At 38.3% G+C, this 21,544-nt stretch overlaps 1 protein-coding gene across 1 annotated transcript; it reads right to left on the bottom strand.

The window, feature by feature from the left end:
* Positions 1–2: 2 nt before the first annotated feature.
* LOC144205228 (transmembrane protein 150A) lies at positions 3–21,290 on the bottom strand. Its single transcript, XM_077729442.1, has 8 exons — positions 21,014–21,290; positions 20,568–20,785; positions 14,690–14,737; positions 14,198–14,284; positions 12,601–12,668; positions 6,868–6,995; positions 3,498–3,675; positions 3–3,329 (listed from the first exon to the last, which is right to left on the bottom strand). The coding sequence occupies exons 2-8, from the start codon at positions 20,675–20,677 to the stop codon at positions 3,100–3,102; spliced, it is 849 nt and encodes a 282-aa protein (XP_077585568.1). The 5' UTR covers positions 20,678–20,785; positions 21,014–21,290; the 3' UTR covers positions 3–3,099.
* Between the last annotated feature and the right edge of the window lie 254 nt (positions 21,291–21,544).

Here is a 21,544-nt window from a genome sequence, read left to right as displayed (position 1 = left end):
AATACGTATTTAAAATGGTTTATTTGTTGAACATTAAGGCATATACGCACAGTATACAATCATCAAAATAGAATTTACAGCTCTTTGGTTCGCATTATCAAAGTCATAATAAGGCACATAGGTAGCAGAATTGACTACTGAATATACACATATTTCATATCTATGAAATTTACAGGTTAATTCACTAATGATTGCATGATTGCTTTTGCTAAGGTTTAAACAAGGTGTGGCTGAGCGGCGTAACGAACTAACGATACGAACAAAATATTCAAAATGGGTCATCAGCTACAACAGTGGACAACGCATTCCTGGTACAAAGACAAATTGGTAAACGAGAACAAAGGTTGAATTTAGGTGGTTTGAAGAAAATTACAACTAAACATGAACTGCAAAATAATGATTAGCTGAAACAAAGCGATACGAGACTTTGCTGTTGCATTCTTTGAATTGAGGCTATTTAATGGACGAAAAAGAAGACAATTCTTCAATAGGCCATGTGAATTTTGAACTGGTAAAATGAGTAAAGAGGGTAAATTTTTCGCTATTGTATTGATTGAGTATAAAAATTAATAATTTTTTTTCTCGGCCGATGCATTTTGTTTAGTCACTAGGACTGAAGTTTTTTTAAATTCATATAAATAGAACACAAAAATAAGATAACAAATTCCTTGCAAAGTATTTTGAACAACGATTTTTTAAAGTTATTTTCCCCCATTAAGAATAATTTGTGTAAACATTTAAAGGAAAAAGTAATTATATTTTATATATGTATATACAATTTTCCAAAAGAAGAGGAAATGTTTTGACCCACCCAGCATGAAAAGAAAAAAAAAATCTAAATTTAAGTGTGGCTATTGCAATGAGGTTTGACCAGTAGAGGGAAGAAGTGACATTTTTTTGAGTCACGTACATTCACTGTGTGGAAAAATAGGAATTTTGAGTGTGACGATGAATATTACACATTTAAAAAGATGAGAGTAGCTGCATGGATTGATTTTGCTTGTCACATATTTGGCAGTAAATAGTGATCATGCTTCAGAGCCCATGGCAACAATAGACGTCAAATCCAATTAAACATGGGGGGCTATCAGGGATCATTCCATTGGTCACACACCGCAGTTAAATTATATGATATCTATCACCAATCACTAGGATCCGTTAATCAAAGGCTCACGAAATGCGCAAGTTGATGTATCAGTGTTTTTATAATTGTACTTGGTTTGTTGTATGCCCAAAATACTGATGATAATGTTCAATAATGCATATTGCTTATCATGTATGAGGTAACTTAACAATCAGACATAGAGAGCAGCTTGATATTAGCACCGGGGCCACAGACCCGCTATTTGGCACACTTTTAACAGTAACATTGCCCCTAGAGTCGTTTATAGTATAGAGTAGTCTATAAAGAAGGTAAAAAGCTTACAGTCCACAGATGGAATGATTCGACAGGCTTGGGGAGTCTGCGTGGTGTCCATGCGTCTTTGGTGGCCAATGGCACACTGGTGGAGGTTCTGTTGGCAGTTTTTGGACAATACAGGAATACTTTGACATACGAGTGCCCCAACATATGGGGAATTTGTGATACGAGTAAAACTCCGAGCAAAAATTTGCCTTGAGATACGAGCCAACTTTTGAGATACGAGCATACAAAAAAAAGCAAGGTGGCCGAGACGCGAGAGGTTGCTTATGATTTCAGTCTTTCTCGCTGCATCTTCCTCGTGCAAAAATCTCTACAAATTAAATTCTTAGTTAATTTCTATGGAAAACGATGCGAGATATGACATACGAACTCGGTCCTTGAACGCATTGGGCTCATATCTCAAGGTATGGCTGTAAAGCTGACTTGAACGTGGAGATCGAACAAAGAGTAACATGACAGAGTGAACTAAGGAGACCTGTTATGCAAATTGAAATTTTTTATTTTTCATGCCAATTTTGAAAGCATGTCCAATGTTTAACAATTATTTTTATATGCTGGTGTCCAAACCTTCTCTTCCAAATGCCTCAAACAGAACGACAGGCGTTTTCTCTTACTAAGAAAATAGGTCAAATAAACCTTGTTTAAGTGTGGGAAGCACAAAGATGCATCATACCCAAACAACTTTAACCAGCTGACACACTTTGACACCCAAAATATCTTATGCAGGAAAACTAAAATTTGGAATACGACAAAGATTTGGACGCAAATTTGGAGGAAATTTTGTGATTCAGTTGTTGCTGTAATTAAGCTATCATTCACTAGGAGTTATGAATAGAATGGTGTCATTTTGGTAACATTGGTTGCTGATGAAGGTCCAGGAAAAATGAAAGTTAAATTGTTTTTAATATCTGCCATAGAGAATGAAATTATTGGTTTGGACACCTATGGAGATGTTTTATTTGTACAATCATTGTTCAAGCGAGAGCTGCCACAACGAATTGACTACTCAACACCTCATTAATTGTCAAATTAATCAAGAACTTTTTGTATCATTACTTAAGATATTCAAACCTTAACAGATATGCTACAGTTATGTAATATTCTGTTCCAATTTCTTTTAAATGCTTTATTTTTGGTTCGACTGCAGACTTCCAGATAAAATGTCAAGCCCAGAGTAATATAACAGTTGATGTGACATATCCATATTTAAGTCGATTAGTCAACTAATTGTTTATGGTAGCCCTTGCTGAAACTTAAAAACATAACAGGTCTCCTCTTTTGTGTGCAATAATATTTTCATAACAGTTTAGATGCACTCGTCAAAGTGAGGTCATTGCTCGCGTCCTGACCTTCCTCCTCAGCGGCTACGACGTAGGCAGCCGCCAACACTATTGAAGTACTTTCAGCCGTCCAGCGGCCTCTCAATTAGAACGGGCGCACTCACCAAATGAAATGAAAAGGCCTCGTTGCAATCACCTGAAGAGGAAATCATCCAAGGTCACTTGTTGAAAAACAGACAAAGGAGAACGGGTTACAACAGATTTTCTTCCTCTGACGAATCTTTTGCTCTCATTGTCCGGATGGAACATTTGGTTTCACGCGTGTGCAAAATGCAGACAAGGCAAAAGGGAGGGAAAGCTCTCCGTTGAAATGAAAGGATAATCCTGTGCCAGGTGCTACATGATGGACATGTTTTCAGGTTGGTGAGGCGGCAGGTGCGGCCCCATCGCGTCGGCCTTGTGGAGGGAGCCCCCTCTGGCCAGAACGGCCATGGTGTCTCCCGAAACACCGGCAAACTCAAAGGCGAATGTCCCGTAGAAAAGCATGATAATGACACAGAAGACCCACTCAAAGATAGCTGAAGCATGTTGAAGGGTGAAGCTCTCCTGACAGAAAAACACACCGCCTGGTAATGCCGTTAAGGAGATAGATGTTGGAACCATGGAGCCCTACATTTTTGACACAACTGACGACGATACAAGTCTGATCCATCTAAACAGGAATGGATTGGACATCCGTCGCCGTCAAAGGCAGTCAATATGCTAGTGGACCTTAGGAAGAACAAAAAGGATACTGAGCACCAGGGCGACAAAGGCCAGCAGGGTCATGCAGAGGCGCAGGTGGGCCACGTTGTACTCCCCCTGCGTCTTGGCTAGTCGATACGTCAGCGCCGATTGTAGGCACACGAACAGCATGCTGGTGGGGAAGGCTACGCCTGCTCCGACATAGTGGAGAACCTTGGCATAGTCCACCTAGTACCATGACAAGGAGGTTATTCATTTTTTGGAAACCAAAAAAAAAACCTTAGTTTGGAAATCGGAGTAACCAGAGGAATCCCAGCAAGCATGGATGGGCAAAAGATGCAAACTCTCAAAAGGAATGCTAGAACCTACCAGGGATTGTTAACCACTCCCCACTGTGTCGCTATCTTTATGTTTTGTAATATTTACATTTTCATTAAATTAGAATTTAAATATCAGTATTTTGCTTACTTTTGTGTATGTCCACCTTGAAAAGTGTGTTAAATGAATATCAAACTCCAGAAGATAGTCGATAAGATCAGTTTATAATTTCGTGTTTGATTTTGTTTTTGTAATAATAAATTATAGTTGAGTTTTGATTTTTATATTTGGAAATATGCTCATTCATTCATTTTCTGAACCGCTTTAGGCTCAATGGTCGCAAGGGGTGCTGGACCCAATGCCAGCTGACTTTCGGGCACAAGGCAGAGGACACTGAATCAGTGGACAGACAATTGCAGGCCTGAAATGAGTTGTTCAAGTGATTTATTTTTAATCATTATTATTGCTACTTGTTTGTTTGTTTTAATCAAAACATAACCTTAACTGCCCATGCAAGGAAGACAGCACGATTCACAATTTCAGTTATATCCATTAGGATAAATTGTTCCCCTTTTCAGCAAGCTCTTGCCGTTTTTCTATTTTGAACAGGAACGAGCAATTACATTTAATGGACCTCCAAATTCATTTTCCATGCCACCCTTCAGCTCAAGCACTTTCTTTTCCTTTACATTCTGATTATTCTTCTAAGATTGAATAAATACTACATACATAATTCATTCATTGGTGTGAATAAAGCATGTGCATGACTGTTGTTTACATGCAAGCCTGCTGGTCACTGTCCCACCCTGTGTGACTAATTGCCATCATTAGGAAGGAGTAATGATGCAGAAAGCTTGCACTGCTCTAGTTATCCAGTATGTTTGTGCACAAGACTCCGGGCCGTGTACAATATGTAAAAGATACGGTGACGTGAAGACAGTAAACTGGTAGCACTATAAAATCAATGAAATTCAATAAATCAGAAAAGCCGTATTTGACGGGTGTTAAACTCAAGACCACGGGCCAGATTTCGATTAAACATAGAGTCAAAGTCAACATAAATGTCCAATTTGCATTATATACTGGACATACAAAAAAAACGAAATTACATGTTTTGTTGTGCCCCTTTAAAGAAAACAAGCAGGTCGCCCCTGCTTGTTTAGAAACAAAAGACAATTGTTGCACTATTAAAAAAAAATCTTTTGAAAAATGGTTGTTTAACAAATTAAAGATTGAGTTTACACACTTAGAGAAGGTGAAGACATTCAATAACTTGTCTATTGATCCGACTGACGTTTCTGGCCACCATAAAAAATGTCAACCCTCTACGTTGCACGGTTTGGACAAACGTAGCGAAAGAATCTCAACATACACACTCACACACCCATAAACCACGTTTTATAAGGATTAAAGATTAATTATTGTTATTAGCACCTATTTTGTTGACACAATTGACAGAAAAGATAGGCCATTACCTGTTTAACAAACACCTTTTAGTTTTTCAACAACCCACTTCATTTATTAATTATTCATTTATTAATTATTAATTTATTATCAGTATAAGCACCTAATATCTTCAATAGCTCCCAAGCTCCTTAAACAGAAGGTAAATACCTATCTTCTCTGTAAGTTTGGTGCGAACACAATCAAATTGCTTGGGAGCTATTGAAGACATTAGGTCTTAATCACAATAATAAATGAATAATTAATAAATGGAGTGTTATTGAAAAAGTAAAATGTGTTCCTTAAAAAGAAGGTAATTACCTATCCATTAATTTGGGGCCGATACATCAAATTGCTTGGGAGTTAATGAGTTCCAAATGTATCATCATTGGCACTGAAAGAGTTCAAGAGAGTGGCGAGCTGCATAAAATCAAAAATCCCCATTTGCCATGCTACAGTTTTCATGCCTGGACCACGCCTTATGTAACAAGCTAGAGCAGACGAGAGGGTGGGAGACGTCATCACGCGTCTCCTGCCTTAATGATCAATGTTTTCCGTCGCGCTGTCCAAACCGTTTTTCCCACTTTCTGGCATTCTGTGACGGAGAGTCACAATTCATCCACCATCATTTACATCTCTATTTTCTTCCCTCAGGCACGCCAAGGGTATGTGCCAAGTTAAAGTACTTGTTTGGTTCCAGACTGAGCCCATAGACCATAGGACTTAGCAACAAAAAAAAACCTCCAAAGGAAGAAACTATCATTGCAGCATGTCAAACATGGTTGCATAGTGTGTTACAACAGTGTAATTAAAGCAATGTGTTTTTTTACTCATTAAATTTGCTGCATTTCTGCTGCATTTCTTTGTTGTTATTACTCCTTATTCCCACATAACTGCGACTTAACATTCCCGTAAGCCTCTCGTTCCCTCCCATCTTTCAAAGAAGTGTACAAATGCAGGCATCCATCCAGGCAGCCAGCCAGCTCTCCAAATATTTAAACTAAGATTCTTTTCAAAGAACAAACATCTACAGTGAAACAGACAGGAACAACTCTGTTGGGCAGATTTTAATAAACATTAATGGACTCCTCCTTCTGAACGAGACATTCGTGTGTCTTAGGGACACTTTTAATGCCTAAAAGAAAGCAGTCATGACCTTGAGTTTGACAATACGCGAGATGCTTCGAAGGAGATATGACGCCATGTTTTCAGAATAATTTAGGTATCACTGTCATCTTAGAAATATTTACTTCAAGGTTTGCATCCCAGTTGTGTTTTGTCAAAACCCAATTCAATCCACTTACATGACACACGACTCAGATGGATCAATCACGAGGTTTTACGGAAGGGGGACATGATCTGGATTTGAGCCCAGGATCCCAGAACTGTGAAGCAGACACGCTAACCATTCGCGCCACCGGGCCGCCCTATATCTTATAGATACAGGAAAAATGACAAATTTGAACATTAAATTGTTTTCATTTATCTTTAGCATAATGTCCCAACTTTATTGGTATCAGAGTTGTAATATCCATATAAAGTAAACTTTATGGTGGGGGAAAAACTGGTTGGTAAACCAACTCCTTGTTGGCTGAATTCCATAATTCAGAGTCAGATTTTCAGATCAGTGAACTTGAGCATTTTGATTTGCTAATTTACCTGAAAGTTGCCCACCATGATGAGTCCTGCAGCACAGATCCAGCCTGTGGAGAGACTCGCCGTGTTGAGGACACAGTTTTGGTGCTTCTCTATGACGTGGGCGTAGCGCAGAAGCACAATAACCATGACTGTAAATGGAAGAGCAACAAAAATACGTCATGTATGGCCAATTTTTTTTTAATAGCACAAGACTCAAGAATCCACAAGTGGGACATGGAACTTTAGGAATGCAGTACATTTTACAATTTATTTTCATGGATGTACTTACGAAATTAATTGGATCCAAGACTTTTTTCATAACTTGAACATTTCGTAAGTAGGTGTACTTTATATGTAAATTCTCTAATTCGTTCCACGGTCCTCACACAACTACCAACTAAACCATTTAAAATTGGTCAAAGTGTCCCAATTTTGTATGAAAGATGTGAGTAAAATTATAAGGAAATGATTTATTAATGTAGTAAAATAAATAAAGCATATGAAAATGTGCCCTGCACCACTGAAATATCTCCCTCCATGGTCGTTAAAAGCCATCTACTTTGTGGTACCTTTTAGACTTTTACGTGTGCCCTGTGTGTGTGAAAATATGTGCCACGTTGCATTTCAAATTGTAATCGTTTAAAAAGGGGAATACAAAATTAAATAAAATAATGGATAAGGAAATGCATTTTACCTATAGGGGTATTTTGTAACTTGGATCTTTTTTGTATCTCGAGTCACTCATTTGCATATAAAAAAATAGGAACCTGAAACTTTCGTACCTACAGGTATGACTGTACAATATTAGTACTTTGAAATCATCAGCTATCATTGACAGCAATAAATGTCGAATGTTTCCTGACTGGGAGGTCAATCAAAAATCATCTAGGGATTTGTCATCCCATATTAGTTCAAATGTATTGGACATTTATTGACATTGAGCACAAACTTTGTGTATAACTTATCTATCAGATACAATACAAAAAATGAAAACATTATAGTATGAACAATTAGTGTTGCCACTGGGTCTGGCTTCAATCATATCCTTGAGGCCAGCCACCTGGTTTATGCCAAGAATCACAAAAATTAATTTGGACCAGAATGAAAATTACAGGAAGAGGAATTACTCTGGCAAGAGAGAAAAATGAGATGACGTGGAAGTGTGAGGAGAGTGGGGGTGAAGGAAAACCGTCTGCAGAACTGTAAGGACTGTTGCTCTAATGGGTTGTGACTGGGGGTATTGTTGGTACGGTGACCAGCAAGCTCCCACTAGTTTGTCTTTGTCTGAAATCTTTGTTCAATACAGGCTGGCCGGGCCCAAAAAGTGGGCCACGGAGGCAAGATGGCGGGGACAAGGAGCCCCTGGTGTCTTGACACGCAGCTCATATATTGTACGCCCAGTCTAAACTGTTGTCACGGTCTCTTTGTAGGAGAGGGGGAATTTGGAGGGCGCTTGCCGCCAAACTAGCGTCGTCATGGCAAGCGTGGTCACACTGAGGAAACACTCCGCTGTTGTAAAGTTGATAGGCTCTTCCTCACTTCTTGTAGGAAAGGGACATGTCAGAGCAGATGTCTCAATAATGGTTTGTGTTACATAACTATCAACATGACCTTCCAGTATACAAGTAGCAGTCATGTGAATATCTCTGCATTCAAGATGCACTTTTCTAGCCGCCCGTCTTGTTATCTTTTATTTCAATTTGGTTATTTAATGCTCTAGGTAACTGAATCACTTCAACTTCTTTCATGTTCAGACGGGAACTACGTAGTATTAATTTTATTTTGTTATTGTTGGGGATGCATGGACACTAGTATCTGTCATCTGCACTCAAATGATAAAAACAATATTTTTGAGCCATTGTACAAACATTCATTCATTTTCTGTACTCGGTATCCTCACAAGGTTTGTGGGGGTGCTGCAGTCTATCCTAGTCAACAGAGCACAGTACGACTCAGCTCTCTCAGCAGCGGTTTTCTATATTTTAGCTCGCCAAAGGAGCCAAATGCATCCAGCAAAAGAACCATGAAGCTCCAAAGCCATAGGCCCCCTAACCCAGATTTAGTGTTCAACCTGCCTACCATCCATGTTTTTGTGATGTGGGAGCAAACTGTAATACCCGGAGAGAACCCTCCCAGCCATGGGGAGAACATGCAAAAACCATACATGAAGGTCTGAAACCACCAGAGATTGGACCCTTGATCTCTGAACTGCAAGGAGTACATGCTAACCACAACAACTGAGCAGCAACATTGTTTCGAGTACTACTACATCAAAAATTTAATTTGATTGAAACCTATGCCATGTTCAAGGAAAGTGTTTTTTGTATGTGTTTTATTACAAATATTTCAGCAAAGTAAAAACCACACATTTCCATCACAATGATAACACGAAATGCAAAGACATTACGGTACCACGGTGCAGCCCTAGTGACTGTGCTTTTGTTTTTTGCGTTTGTATGACATTTAAAAGTCAAACTGCTCCACGATTGTACATATGACTAATTAAGGTTTTATGACAGTGGCAGTTTGAGCATAGAACAACTTCCCTTACATCCAAGAAAAATGTTTTACATAGTCTAAGAACTTGGGAGCCAGTGTTCTAAGCTAACGATTAAGGAATTGGCTGCCATTGAAGCAAAAAGATATCCTAGCCATTTCAACAGGAAGGGGCTTGCAGTGAATGTTCAATCCCAGCCCTTCCACCTGTCAATGCCAGCCAAGAGTGAACAGACGTCCTTTCAGAGTAATTTCAGTAACAATTTTAGAGAAAAAAAACAGCAACATCTCTTTGAAAACAATCTTGCCTTTTTCCCCTTCCTCTTGTATAAAATGAAAAACATGCAATCTCACTGAAGGGATAAGTCAACAGCACTATATTAGATTATGGCATTTCAGTCTCTGTGCTGCAGACTGGCCGGCTGTGGACCTTTTCCCTTTCCAACAAAATGAGTTTTTAATCATTACAGATGAGGATGGTTCACATTGTTGCCATTAGACACTTCTGCAAAATGTCGAAAATGCAACAGAACATGAACAATAAGAAACATTTGGCTTGTCAGATACATGCACCATCCATGTTTGCATTTTTGTTTGGATGATTTGAGCATTGTATTATTAGAAATACCATATTTTCTCACATATTGACCACCTCTGCGCATAAGCCGTAGCCTTAAAATCGTTGAATTCTATGATTTCTGTTGTGAGTTGGTCGCTTATTATTCTTTTTAAAATAAAAAGATATAAAAATATATTACTAGACAAAAAGCGATACAATTTTGTCAACAATGTGATGATCGGTTAGTTATAGGGTTAGTCAATTAGTAATGGCAGCGCTAGTTGTCATCTTAATCAGTTCCGTTTATTATTTTGGAAAAAAAGCCTCATGTAGTTCTCATGGTATAGAACACAGTCAACATTTCACATATAAAAAAGGTGAGGCAAGGTAGCAGTTCTAAATATTACATAACTTCTTATGCGACAGTAAAGAATAAGGCTGATTTGTCCCGAACACACACTCATGACTACGCTTTGATCACCTTCCAAATCGCGATCCAAACCGGATTACTAGACTCATACATCAGAAAACCCTGATCAGGAAGTGGCGTGCTGATTTAAACATTGAAGCTGCGTGCTTCGCATCGTGTGGCAACATCACAGACATAATGTTACACAGAAACAGTAAACATTACATTAGCACATTCTCACAAATGGACTGAACCCCACCTTGCAGTTAAATAAACCCCACTGTCTCCCGCTTGGGGATCTGTTTCAAACCAAACATTGCTGCATTTTCTCCCACAAGGGGTATGTAGAGAAATAATACATGGATTATCTTTGAAGTATTGTCTGGGTAAAGAATAAAAGTGTGAATTCTAGTGATCGCTTCATCAAGTTAGAATATGGTGCGTATAAATCAATCGGCTAAGAAGCTGAAGGGCTAGTTAGTAACCCTATTTTACAATGGGCTTTTGTACAAATACATACCACATCAACTTAACCTACTTTGCTGGCGAGGCAGTTACCACTCGATAGTAGGTATTAACATGCCATGTTCTGTCTATAATCACAGTAATTAAAAATCAAAGAATAAGTGATGAGGGCACAGAACTCATGTGGTGGAAAAGCCAAAGTTGAACATCCACACTACAAAGACACTAAACGTTATCATAATGAGCTCATTTCAAGACAATAGGGGTATAGTACAGTACATTGCTTGCTACTTAATCTTTGGAGATTAAATCTGTTTGGACGTATTCATGCTATGTATTACACAGCCGCTACTTCCCCACTGTAGCCAGACAAGTAACGCATCTAATGATGACAGCTGTTGATGGTTTCTGAATTTTTATCAACCGGGGAATACTGAAAGTAAGGATGGACAATTTGGCAAAAAGATCGTATGATAGATTTTATTTTAAATTACAGTCTCGATTTTATCCCGATTATTTTTTCTAGATACTTCCGAGAAACCATGCCCGAGAAACATTAAGGGTCTGTCCTGCTTACCTTGGAATAAACACTACCTCTATAAAAATCACACACAATCTATACACATTTGCAGTCAGTGCTTGACTCTCAGGACATGGAGTTGCAAATAGCTTTGTGTGGCTTCTTGTGCAAGACTTTAAACAGAATGTGGATAACCTAGCCACATCCGGTTTACTTTACACAATCGAATTCAACTTCACTCCTCGAAAATAGGATTGCTCTGTAACTATAAAGACAAAAATAAATCCTGAATGCCCTTTTGAGGACCAGAACAGCATTCGCTGGTTGGTTCTTAGCAAAAGGAATGAATGAATGCTAAACAGTGCCGATAAGTGTGTCAATTTAAACTATACACTTCAAAAGTAGATAAAAGTTTGGCTGAGGCAATAGCCTGGTGACAGCCATAAAGGGGGGGTTGACTTCTCTTTAGTAAACAAGGAGAAGAAGCAGGCCTGATCTCCCTCCACATTTCCTTCATGTAATACACAGATACACACAGCATGTGTGAGCAACAGCTGGGAAACATTAACTACACAAAGGCAGTCAGTACCAGCACTTAGCACAAGGAACAGCACGTGTACACTAACAAAAAAACGTTTGGACCAGCGCAAGACAGGGGTGGGGATTCTGCAAGAGTGCACAAATTAAACGTGTGTGAGGTCGTCGAATGCATTGTTTTTTTTATTCATTCTTGGCGGGAATGCCTACTTGGGGACAATTATTTGCTTCCTGGAACTTGGTGGAACATGTGTAAGGGAAAATGGTAAACATATGCCACAATTGAGTGTGTTTGGTGTTATAAAGGCCATTCGAAAAAGCAGCTTTTACAACCATGTGTGTTGATATTCAAGACAACATGCGTCAAAGTGGCGGCCCGAGGACCAAATCTGGCCCGCTGCATCATTTTGTGTGGCTCGGGAAAGAAAATCATGAGTGCCAACTTTCTGCTGACACCGTCTGACACCTTTGTACGATCAATGAGTTAAATATCTTACTTGGATGTGTAAAGTCATGCTTCTGCATTTCTGCAAGGCAATTGAAAAGTAGGTAGTACAAAGCATTAAGATCTCAAGATAGCAATGGAAGACCACTCTATAACGCCAGTACAAGTGTTCATAATAATTTTGAAGTCACTTGGCCAATAGGGAATGCATTAAACAATTTGTATCTATCTATTAACTGGAAAATTAAAGTGATTACAATGTAAACAAAGAAATAAGGATGACTCTCAATCATTCTGTGTCACTCTGAGCACATGATGCTTACCCATGAATGAGCCAGTGCTACAGATAAGGCTGAAGAAACAGCTTTCTGGCGGAAGCGTCCCACATTTACTGTAAGACAAGAGAGCAAAAACATTAATGATAACAACAGCAAAAAATAATAATACATGTACACAATATATATGTATATATGTGTGTATGTGTATGTATGTATATGTATATATATATATATATATATATATATATATATATATATATATATATATATATATATATATATATATATATATATATATATATATATATATATATATATATATATATATATATATATATATATATATATATATATATATATATATATATATATATATATACATACATACATACATACATACATACATACATACATACATACATACATACATACATACATACATACATACATACATACATACATACATACATACATACATACATACATACATACATACATACATACATACATACATACACACATTATGAACCATAAATGGTGGAATCTCTAAATTGCTTGCAATTTTAGATTGAAGCAGGTTGTTAGATATTTTCCCCTTCACATTTATGTTCACAAAGTGGTAAACCATATACCAGAATTAATTTAAAAAAAAATAGTGTGATGAGCAGTGAGATATAGGCTGCTAGATCTCAACTTTTTACACACACAGCTTCTCTTTCAAAGAACAGCAAATGTTTTGTTGGAGGTCAGCAAATAGAGGGCGACTGTCTGTACCCAGAACTGCTGCCCACCAAAAGCCAACTCAGCTGACTACAGTCACATGTGTTTTTTGGTTCATACAGTCAAATAGAGTTCTCCACTTAGGACCACCCTTATATTAAGAAGCAAAAAAAAAAAAATGATCAAAAAAGATTAATTCTCTTTATCTCCAGAAGTCTCACGCAGGGCCAAATATGGATTCAAGTTTAGTTAGTTAACTTGAAATTCTGTTTACATTGGATTTTTAAATTGCAGCTGCCTGTTCTGGTGTTCATCCATCAGCTGGACTATGCAAGAACTGGCAACTTTATCTTCACCAAAACTGGTAGAAGGCTGCTGACGCTGCACAAGCCAGGAAAAACATGTTCAATTTAAAAAAAACTTCAGACACCCTTGTAGCTTCATCTCTGCTCCTTTGTTTGGTCACCATTATTATTTACCTTTTATGACATAATGCATGAATTATTGAAATTCTTTGAAAAGATTTCACCCAGACATGTTACATAAAACACAACTATCAAGGGTCCAACAAGCCTTTCATGTTCAAAAGCCCGAAGGTTAAACAAAAGAGCAAGCGCCTAGGTTTGTTCCCAAAAATGTAAACTGACCCCTCCTCAGTGTGTTTACACGGTTTTGTGCAGCCAGACTCTGCTTATGAACTGAGAGTGGCAGGCAGGATACTCCAACCTCAAGTCATTTCCCCACTGCACATCCAAATACATAACAGTCCACGTGCATAAGGACAAGTGTCTCCTTTCGGCTCACGTGACTTCTATCCACAAAGCGGTAACAATAGACTGGTGTTCCTGTTTTAAAACATCAGAAACGACACAAAGGGCTACAAGAGACGGGCAGGAGCTGGTGGTGGCGAGGTCTCACTGACCTGATGAGAGGTACGTTGTCAAGCGTGCAACACAACGTTGGTCCACTCTGCAAATACAGCTCTTCCTCGCATGACTGGTTGTAAAACCTGGAACAGTATACATTCACTCATTTTCTGGCATTTGCTTTGCTTCTTCAGTGCATTCAAATAGTGTCACCCCCACTTAGCACAATTCTTTCTTTCTTATTTTTATTTATTTTTTTAAATCAAAAATTGCATCATACTGTTCAAGTCGAGTTCCCGATACAGAAACTTTTTTTTAGTTTTTCCTTCAGAACAGTACCATGGAAGTGTGGTCTTAAATCGCATTTTTCATACATCCAAAATTACAAGTCATAACATTAAAGAAAGCAAATTACAAGGAAGAAGGAAAATAAGGAAGCAAAATGAGGAAATTGTACGTTTTTAAATTCCAAATGTAACATAGTATTTTGGAAATTGACCCCAAACAGGTAACTTTTGCCAAGTGCAAAAATAGTCAAATGGACATACCAGTTATCCACAGGGCAGACATGCTGATTGTAAAGGGCCATGGCATACCTGAAGGAGGAGAGAGCAAGAGTAATTAACCAAAAGAAATGGCAACAATTGACTTCTTTTATAGGGTGTTGTTTATGTACTTGGCCTTTTTCCCAGATTGATGCTTAATTTGTGACTTCTTGGCTGTGTAGCTTTTGCAACTCTGCTGCCCTAACAATCAGCTTCTTAACCTTTTAAGTGTCATTTTCATTTTTGTACTGTTATGCGTGTTTTAGAAATAGATTTTTTGGACAATATGATTTTTGCACAAAGCCTGGCACAATTCAATCTGATTCAAGGGCTTTTTATCGATGTCATATGATACACACATTTCAGACAGTTTTCACTAAACCAATAAGAAATATAAAGCAAATTGACAGTTTTGTTTCTGGAGAATTTCAGACTTTTGAATGAAAAACACTTAACAAAATATAGTTGGAAAAACATTATTTCCTTGAAAACAAGATAGGCTTTTTGTCTATGTACTGTACAAAAATATAGTTGGTATTAGAGTTGGACGATATGACAAAAATTGCTTTCACGATTAAAAAAAACAGTCAAAATCGATAATTATCATGATAACAATGAAATTGTTTTGTTTCAAATTTGAAAATTCAAACTTCTGTGAAAAACAAATGACTTTCCTCCTTAGTCAAATATGAAAGTCACTATGGTCCCTTACTTTATAAAAAATATGATTTTTAACATAATTTTTGCTATTCTCTCTCAAATATGAAATTAAAAAGTAGGATGAACTTAACCCATTTTAACCCAAGATAAGTTTTGGATTTTTGCAACGTTTTAAGAACATTAACATAAAATGGGAAAACACCTTGATATCAAGTAAGAAAAATATTACAGGCTGTCCTCCAATCAGGACAGTGGTTTAAGGACATTTTTGGCTGCTCTTTGCACAGGTACGAGGCACTTAAAAAATGAAGAAAAAAACGCGAGGGAGAATTCACCTGGATCTTTTAGTGGGTCGGCTCAGCTTATTTTTTGCGTGCATGCTCTGTGTGAGCTTCAATTGTTAACCTGCTAAAAACACGTTTCCTCGTCATCCTCTTCTCCTGAGCGTATTCCTAACTATAAAGTAGCGCCCCTGCCAATGACCTCATGGCCAACTCAATAAAACTAACAGCTGATAATAGTTTTACTTCAGTCAAACTTATAAAATGTGGCTTCGGTCCAGCAGGGATGTTGACTTAAGTCAGGTCGCTGACCAGCTGCGTCATCGCAACAAAAGTGAGTGACTAGATGACTATTATCTGCAAATGATGACGACTACTGTTCTTTAGATAGTCTGATATAAGGTCGTCAGTGAAATCAATTGTCAATCTATAATCCACTCCAACAGTAGACATGAAAATGAGAGGACTTGACGAAATCATCAAAGACGCCAATGGCCTTCTGACTTCCTTCAATACACTACACAGTATTTGCTGCATAAGTCTACAAAAGAAAAATGCCTCTTTATTTATTGCTAAAAGCACACAAATATTTTCCTGCACAGAAGGAAGCTTCGACAGCATTTTTTGTCGTGATTATAGAAAACAGTTCTGCCAGAATTTGAATGCCATTTAAATACGTTTCCAAGGACCATTGCCATAAAGCGTCTTCTGACATGCACACCTGCTCCTCACACGTGAACAACTGCGCGCAGCCTGGCTAGATGAATGGTGTTGTCACAAACTGTCAGAATAAGCGGCATGGCTGTGTGATGTATAGTGGAAGATGAAGCAAGGGAATATGACTAAAATGGTATGAAATAATCTAAACCATGTTTGTGCCTCAGAAAATCATTTTAGATGCAAAAATCAGTAAAACTGTGTTTTGCTTGGTGCATTTTTGCTTTGTAACATCGGTAACATACATGCTACATAATTGTAAATGCTAGTAGCGTTACAAAGTACACAGGAATTGAAGCTATACTTGATGTTTAATTGCCCTTTGCGGAAAAGGATAGATATCCCTATGTTACAGTATTGATAAACTATTTCATCTGTGAGGTGAGACCTGCAACAAAAGGATTGGGAAAAAAACTACATTAGTCAAGGCTGAACACATGAATCCTTTAATAGGGAAAGTACTGTCTCAATAATGTATCATCGAATTATTGCATGAACCCGCTAGCTTCAGTCATCACCTGAGAATGAGTATTCCCCTCCTCAAATAGCAAAAAATAAGTCATTTTCTCAAAATGGTATAAGTGAGGTATTAGACACAAGGCCATTAAAATGGTTAGGCTGAAAAAGCTACAGGTAAGCCTGAAATATAGCCTTGAGGTAACAAGACAACAAAGCTCTTAAGCTTGAAGTTTAAATGCCATCTTGAACGCTGACAAAAACAAAGAAGGATATTACCAAACACACAAGATTAATAGTGGATATCCGTTTAACTATGAGAGAAGAGACTGTGCCTGGTTGACATTGCTAAATGGTTTTCTCCTCATATATAAACACCAGTGAGGGATCTCAAACTTCAGCTCTTGTAAACTAATAGGAGACTAAGAGACGTCTATCGCTGTTTTGTGGCAGCCGTAAACTCTTAACTACGTGAAGCGAAGCATGTACTTCTTTTTTTCCCCCAAAACAACTGGAACATGTAAGAGGTTGATTCTGGGAAAAATCTGCAAAGGTCAACAGTTCCAGGCTACTGCAAAAATAACAGAGCACCCACAGGAAAGGGTGTGATGCATGAACTATGAATTTGTAAAGCTCAAATAAGACTCGGTGGACAGGAGGCCGTATTTCTATTTTAAGCTAAAATGTAGTAATTTCTTTAGACTAGTTTGCTATCAAACACTCACGTGTCCAAATGGATTAGATGTCTATAACCATCTATGGTACTAAAAGTAAGCAGGAGGTGCAATCTTTAGATTTTAAATTGTATGCTTAGCTCAGTGCTTCCCCTTTTTTTTTGCTGTAGCACACATTTTGCATTGAAAGAAAATCACAAGGGAAACCACCATCTGAAAATTGTTTAATTTAAAACTATGTCACCAATATTAGCAACAGTCATTCTCATCAAAGTTTTATCAGCAGTAATAATATAAAGCTCCAAAATTATTCCAACATTTTTCCACACTGACCAAATGTCACCAAAAGTCTACGGACCATGATTCCGGCAAAAATAGGTAATGAACTTTTTCTAATTTTGTGACTTTATATTACTTAAATCTCCTAAATTTATGCAAAAAAATGTTGCGCTCACAGACTTTATGTCGCCAAAAGTTGATGCCCTAGAAACCAAACAACTTCCAGTTCATGTTAGAGAAAAATAAGCAACAAGATGACTGTTTCACAATTTCAATCTTGTAATAGCATAATCCATCATTTAACTTTTATATTTTTATTTTAATCTTGTAATAGTTCTGTTTTCATCTAGTTATATTTATATAAATGTTTCTCTTTGAATGTTCTATTGTATGACTTCAATTTCCCGTGGCACACCTAAGAATTGCTCATAGCACACCAGTGGTTGGGAAACACTGGCAAAGCTAACGGTTTCAAAGCTCGTCAGTGTTATACTTTTATTACCAGGTGTCATGATGATATCCTAATCATAATTTGCACTGTAGTTAAATACATGCTCAATACAAATATGGCCACCATTGTACGGCAAACTTTACGTAGATATGTCCCTGCAGGATTTACTTTAATTCCCTTTAGACAAAGGACTAAGTTATGGAACAGGTCACATCCTTTGACATGCGGGGGGAAAGGACCTTTGAGTGCTCTGTAAGACAAGAAATTCTTACCAATGCAAACAGGATGGAACCTGGATTTAAGGGTGGTTGAACATGTAAACTCCACACGGGTGGACCGACCTGGGCTTGAATCCAGGACCCCAGAGCTGTGAGTCCGACGCACTAACCACTCGCTCCACCGGGCCGCAATGTGTCTTTAAATGATTATTCAAAAACGTATCTTTTGTCATATAATCGTGACACCCCAACAAGCTTATTTTGCTATCAAAGTCTGCCAAATTACAGACCGATCAGCATTTAACTATCTCAATGAATTGTACCTGCACTATGATTTTTGTCATTTTATTCTTGGGCCAACAGAATAATATGACATTATATGCTTAGATTAAATTGCACTCTATATACACTACAGTGAACATTTAGATCGAGGCCATCTGCCTCTCTGCCCCGACTCCCTCCTATGGTTTGCATTCCTCTTCTAATAACACAGCACATAATACCAGCGGTGTCAGTCCCAACATGACTAGGAGGTTTGCACTCGCTTCAAGTGCACAAAAGTAAGAGGAAAGACCTGTAGTTGTTACGAACATTACAAGTGTAATCATGAAGCCCTGATTCCTGGAGAAGTAATTCACATGCAATTGCCATGGATTCCAGGAATTCTGGGTAAACAATCAGCGATGCTCACCTGGAACCAGGAGGAATTACCACGTTTTGTGTGATATACTTGTTAGATAGTGTTATGCTTAAGACCATACCGTGCTACACCAAGACTCGACCAAAAGCAGAAGGCATCTTGACCAAGACAATACCAAAAGTTGCATGGGTCAAGCTAGTCGGACGTGTACTCACAAAATGTATTGGTTCCTCAACCTTTTATGTAACTTGAATTTTTCGTAGAGCAGTACTATGTCAATTCTTTAATTTGTACTACAGTAAATAACTTCCAGCTAAAACCTTTAAACCTTTTTGCTGATGCGTCTGTGTGTTTATCTCTTATAAATATATAATCCTTATAAAGTATGACATATGTGTGGATATGTTAAGATTTTTACACTACGTTTGTCCAAACCGTGCATCGCAGAGAGTTTAAATTTTTTATGGTGGCCAGAAATGGCTTTCGGATCCTAATAGGCGAGTGATTGACATTGTGCGCTACTTTGTTTTGGTATCCGACTGATGCTCTGGCTTGATTGAATTGTATTGTTGAATTGCTTCTCATATCATATCCATACATTTAGTTTGATTGATTAATTTGAAGTGCTGAACGTCTTTGTATCATACCTGTACATAATTGTATAAAATGTTTTCTGTGCCATGCATGTAACTGAAATTTTAATTTCTCATCTAACCTATTTTTCAAGAGAGAATGTTTTATAGCGCAACAACTGTCTTTTTGATGGTTCTTAACAAGCAGGTGGGACCAGCAAAGCTGGGCACCTCTGCTTGTTACCAATAAAGGATGCTGCGAATTGAAACATAGCAGTCGTAACCACATCAAAGTTTTGACTTAACAAGCAGCTGGTCTTTTTTTGTTAGAGGCTGAGACAGGAGAGAGACCCAGCTGCATCTGAGCCGAAATAACCCAAATTGATATCTTCATATCGGCCAGTCGGATTACAAAAGTCCTTACTGCCAAATATCGCCCCGATATATGTCAAATTGCCAAATATCGGCCCGATATGCGTAAAATTGCCAAATATCGGTCGTTAACTAGTATGCTTTTTGTTATTACAATTCCATGCACCAAGGACATTTCATTTTGTGCATCCTTCAGTTACTGGGGGTCCATTTTTAGAGTTTTGTTATCTGTGCTAGACTACAAAACTTCTCCTTACCCTTAAAGAATAGAGGGGCACTGTAGTTTACAAAATATGGAATGCAGTTGGGGGAAAAGATGATTCATAATTGTTTTAGTATTGCACCAAATTGTCTTTTTAGTAGTGTGTGCAAAATCTCCTGGAAGTATATGGATTTTTTAAAATCATTGCTTTACTGAGTTTTCAAGGGTATATCTGACTGTGGGTTATACCCTGACATTGTAAAAAAAATTCTTACAAGAAAGCTACACTATCAGATGTCTAATATCTTTGTTTTTACTGCTTTTATGTGCAATGAATATGAAAAAAGGCAACTACTTACACAACCCAGATCCCAGTGATGGTCAGTGCTGGGAGGCTAATAGGCAGTATCACCCACAGAGACATGGCAGGCACTTCGAACCCTCTTTCCTCTTTTTTCTTTTGGACCATCCGAGCAAAATGTGCTCAAGTAGTTCTAACATTTAACTGTGTGGGACTGACATCTGCGAAGACGCCAAATGAGTCATTGTCACAAGTCGAGGTCGAGATTGATGATAGCTGATGAAACAGAGTGAAAAGCCACCGTTACTTCACATATATATTTGTTAATGCTGAGCATTTACACGCGACAAAACCACTGTTTGCATTGCTTTATCGTGGAACACGTAGTAAGGTCACCTTTTCATTCAATATATGATAAATCCGAATGCTACACGCCGTCTGGTGCCGCAAGCTAGGAACAAAACAAGGCGAGCATCAACAGCAAACCTTCTGAGTTCAACTCACCTTTCGCTGTTATATTCTACAAGCGGTGTTTTTTTCCAAACGCTAGATTCTTGCTTAACTTTTGAGCTTCTCGACTTATCCTCTCTCTTCCCGGGTAGCCGAAATGCAGCCAAAAGAACGCGGGACGAGTAGTTTTTACCGGCGTTTTCGACGACGAACTGCCGCTTGGACGGACGTTTTAGAAGGGAAAAGAAGTAGCAGCTCGCCCGCATTCGACTTGTAGCTCGACCTGCATAGATAGACGCCACGAGACACTCCGGGGTATCCTATCCAGCTGTTTGACTCCGCCCCCCGCAACCTGTGCCGGTGGTGTGCCGATGAGTGGCGCGGGAGGGCGCTGCTGAGTTCACTTTGATCAGCCAGGGGTCACCAACTCCGGTCTTCGGGGGCACGTATCCATATGTTATTTCTCCAACATACCTGAATTAAATAATCAGGATCGTTATCAGGCTTCTGGACAGATTGCTGATGAGTTTGATTCAGGTGTGTTGGAGAAGGGAGATATGGAAAAAAGATTGTCTAGATGCCCCC

This window comes from Stigmatopora nigra, chromosome 12, assembly GCF_051989575.1.
Source record: "Stigmatopora nigra isolate UIUO_SnigA chromosome 12, RoL_Snig_1.1, whole genome shotgun sequence".
Lineage (NCBI taxonomy): Eukaryota > Metazoa > Chordata > Actinopteri > Syngnathiformes > Syngnathidae > Stigmatopora > Stigmatopora nigra.
The sequence above is the reverse complement of the archived record's forward strand: the minus strand, read 5'-3'. Positions and strand labels throughout refer to the sequence as shown.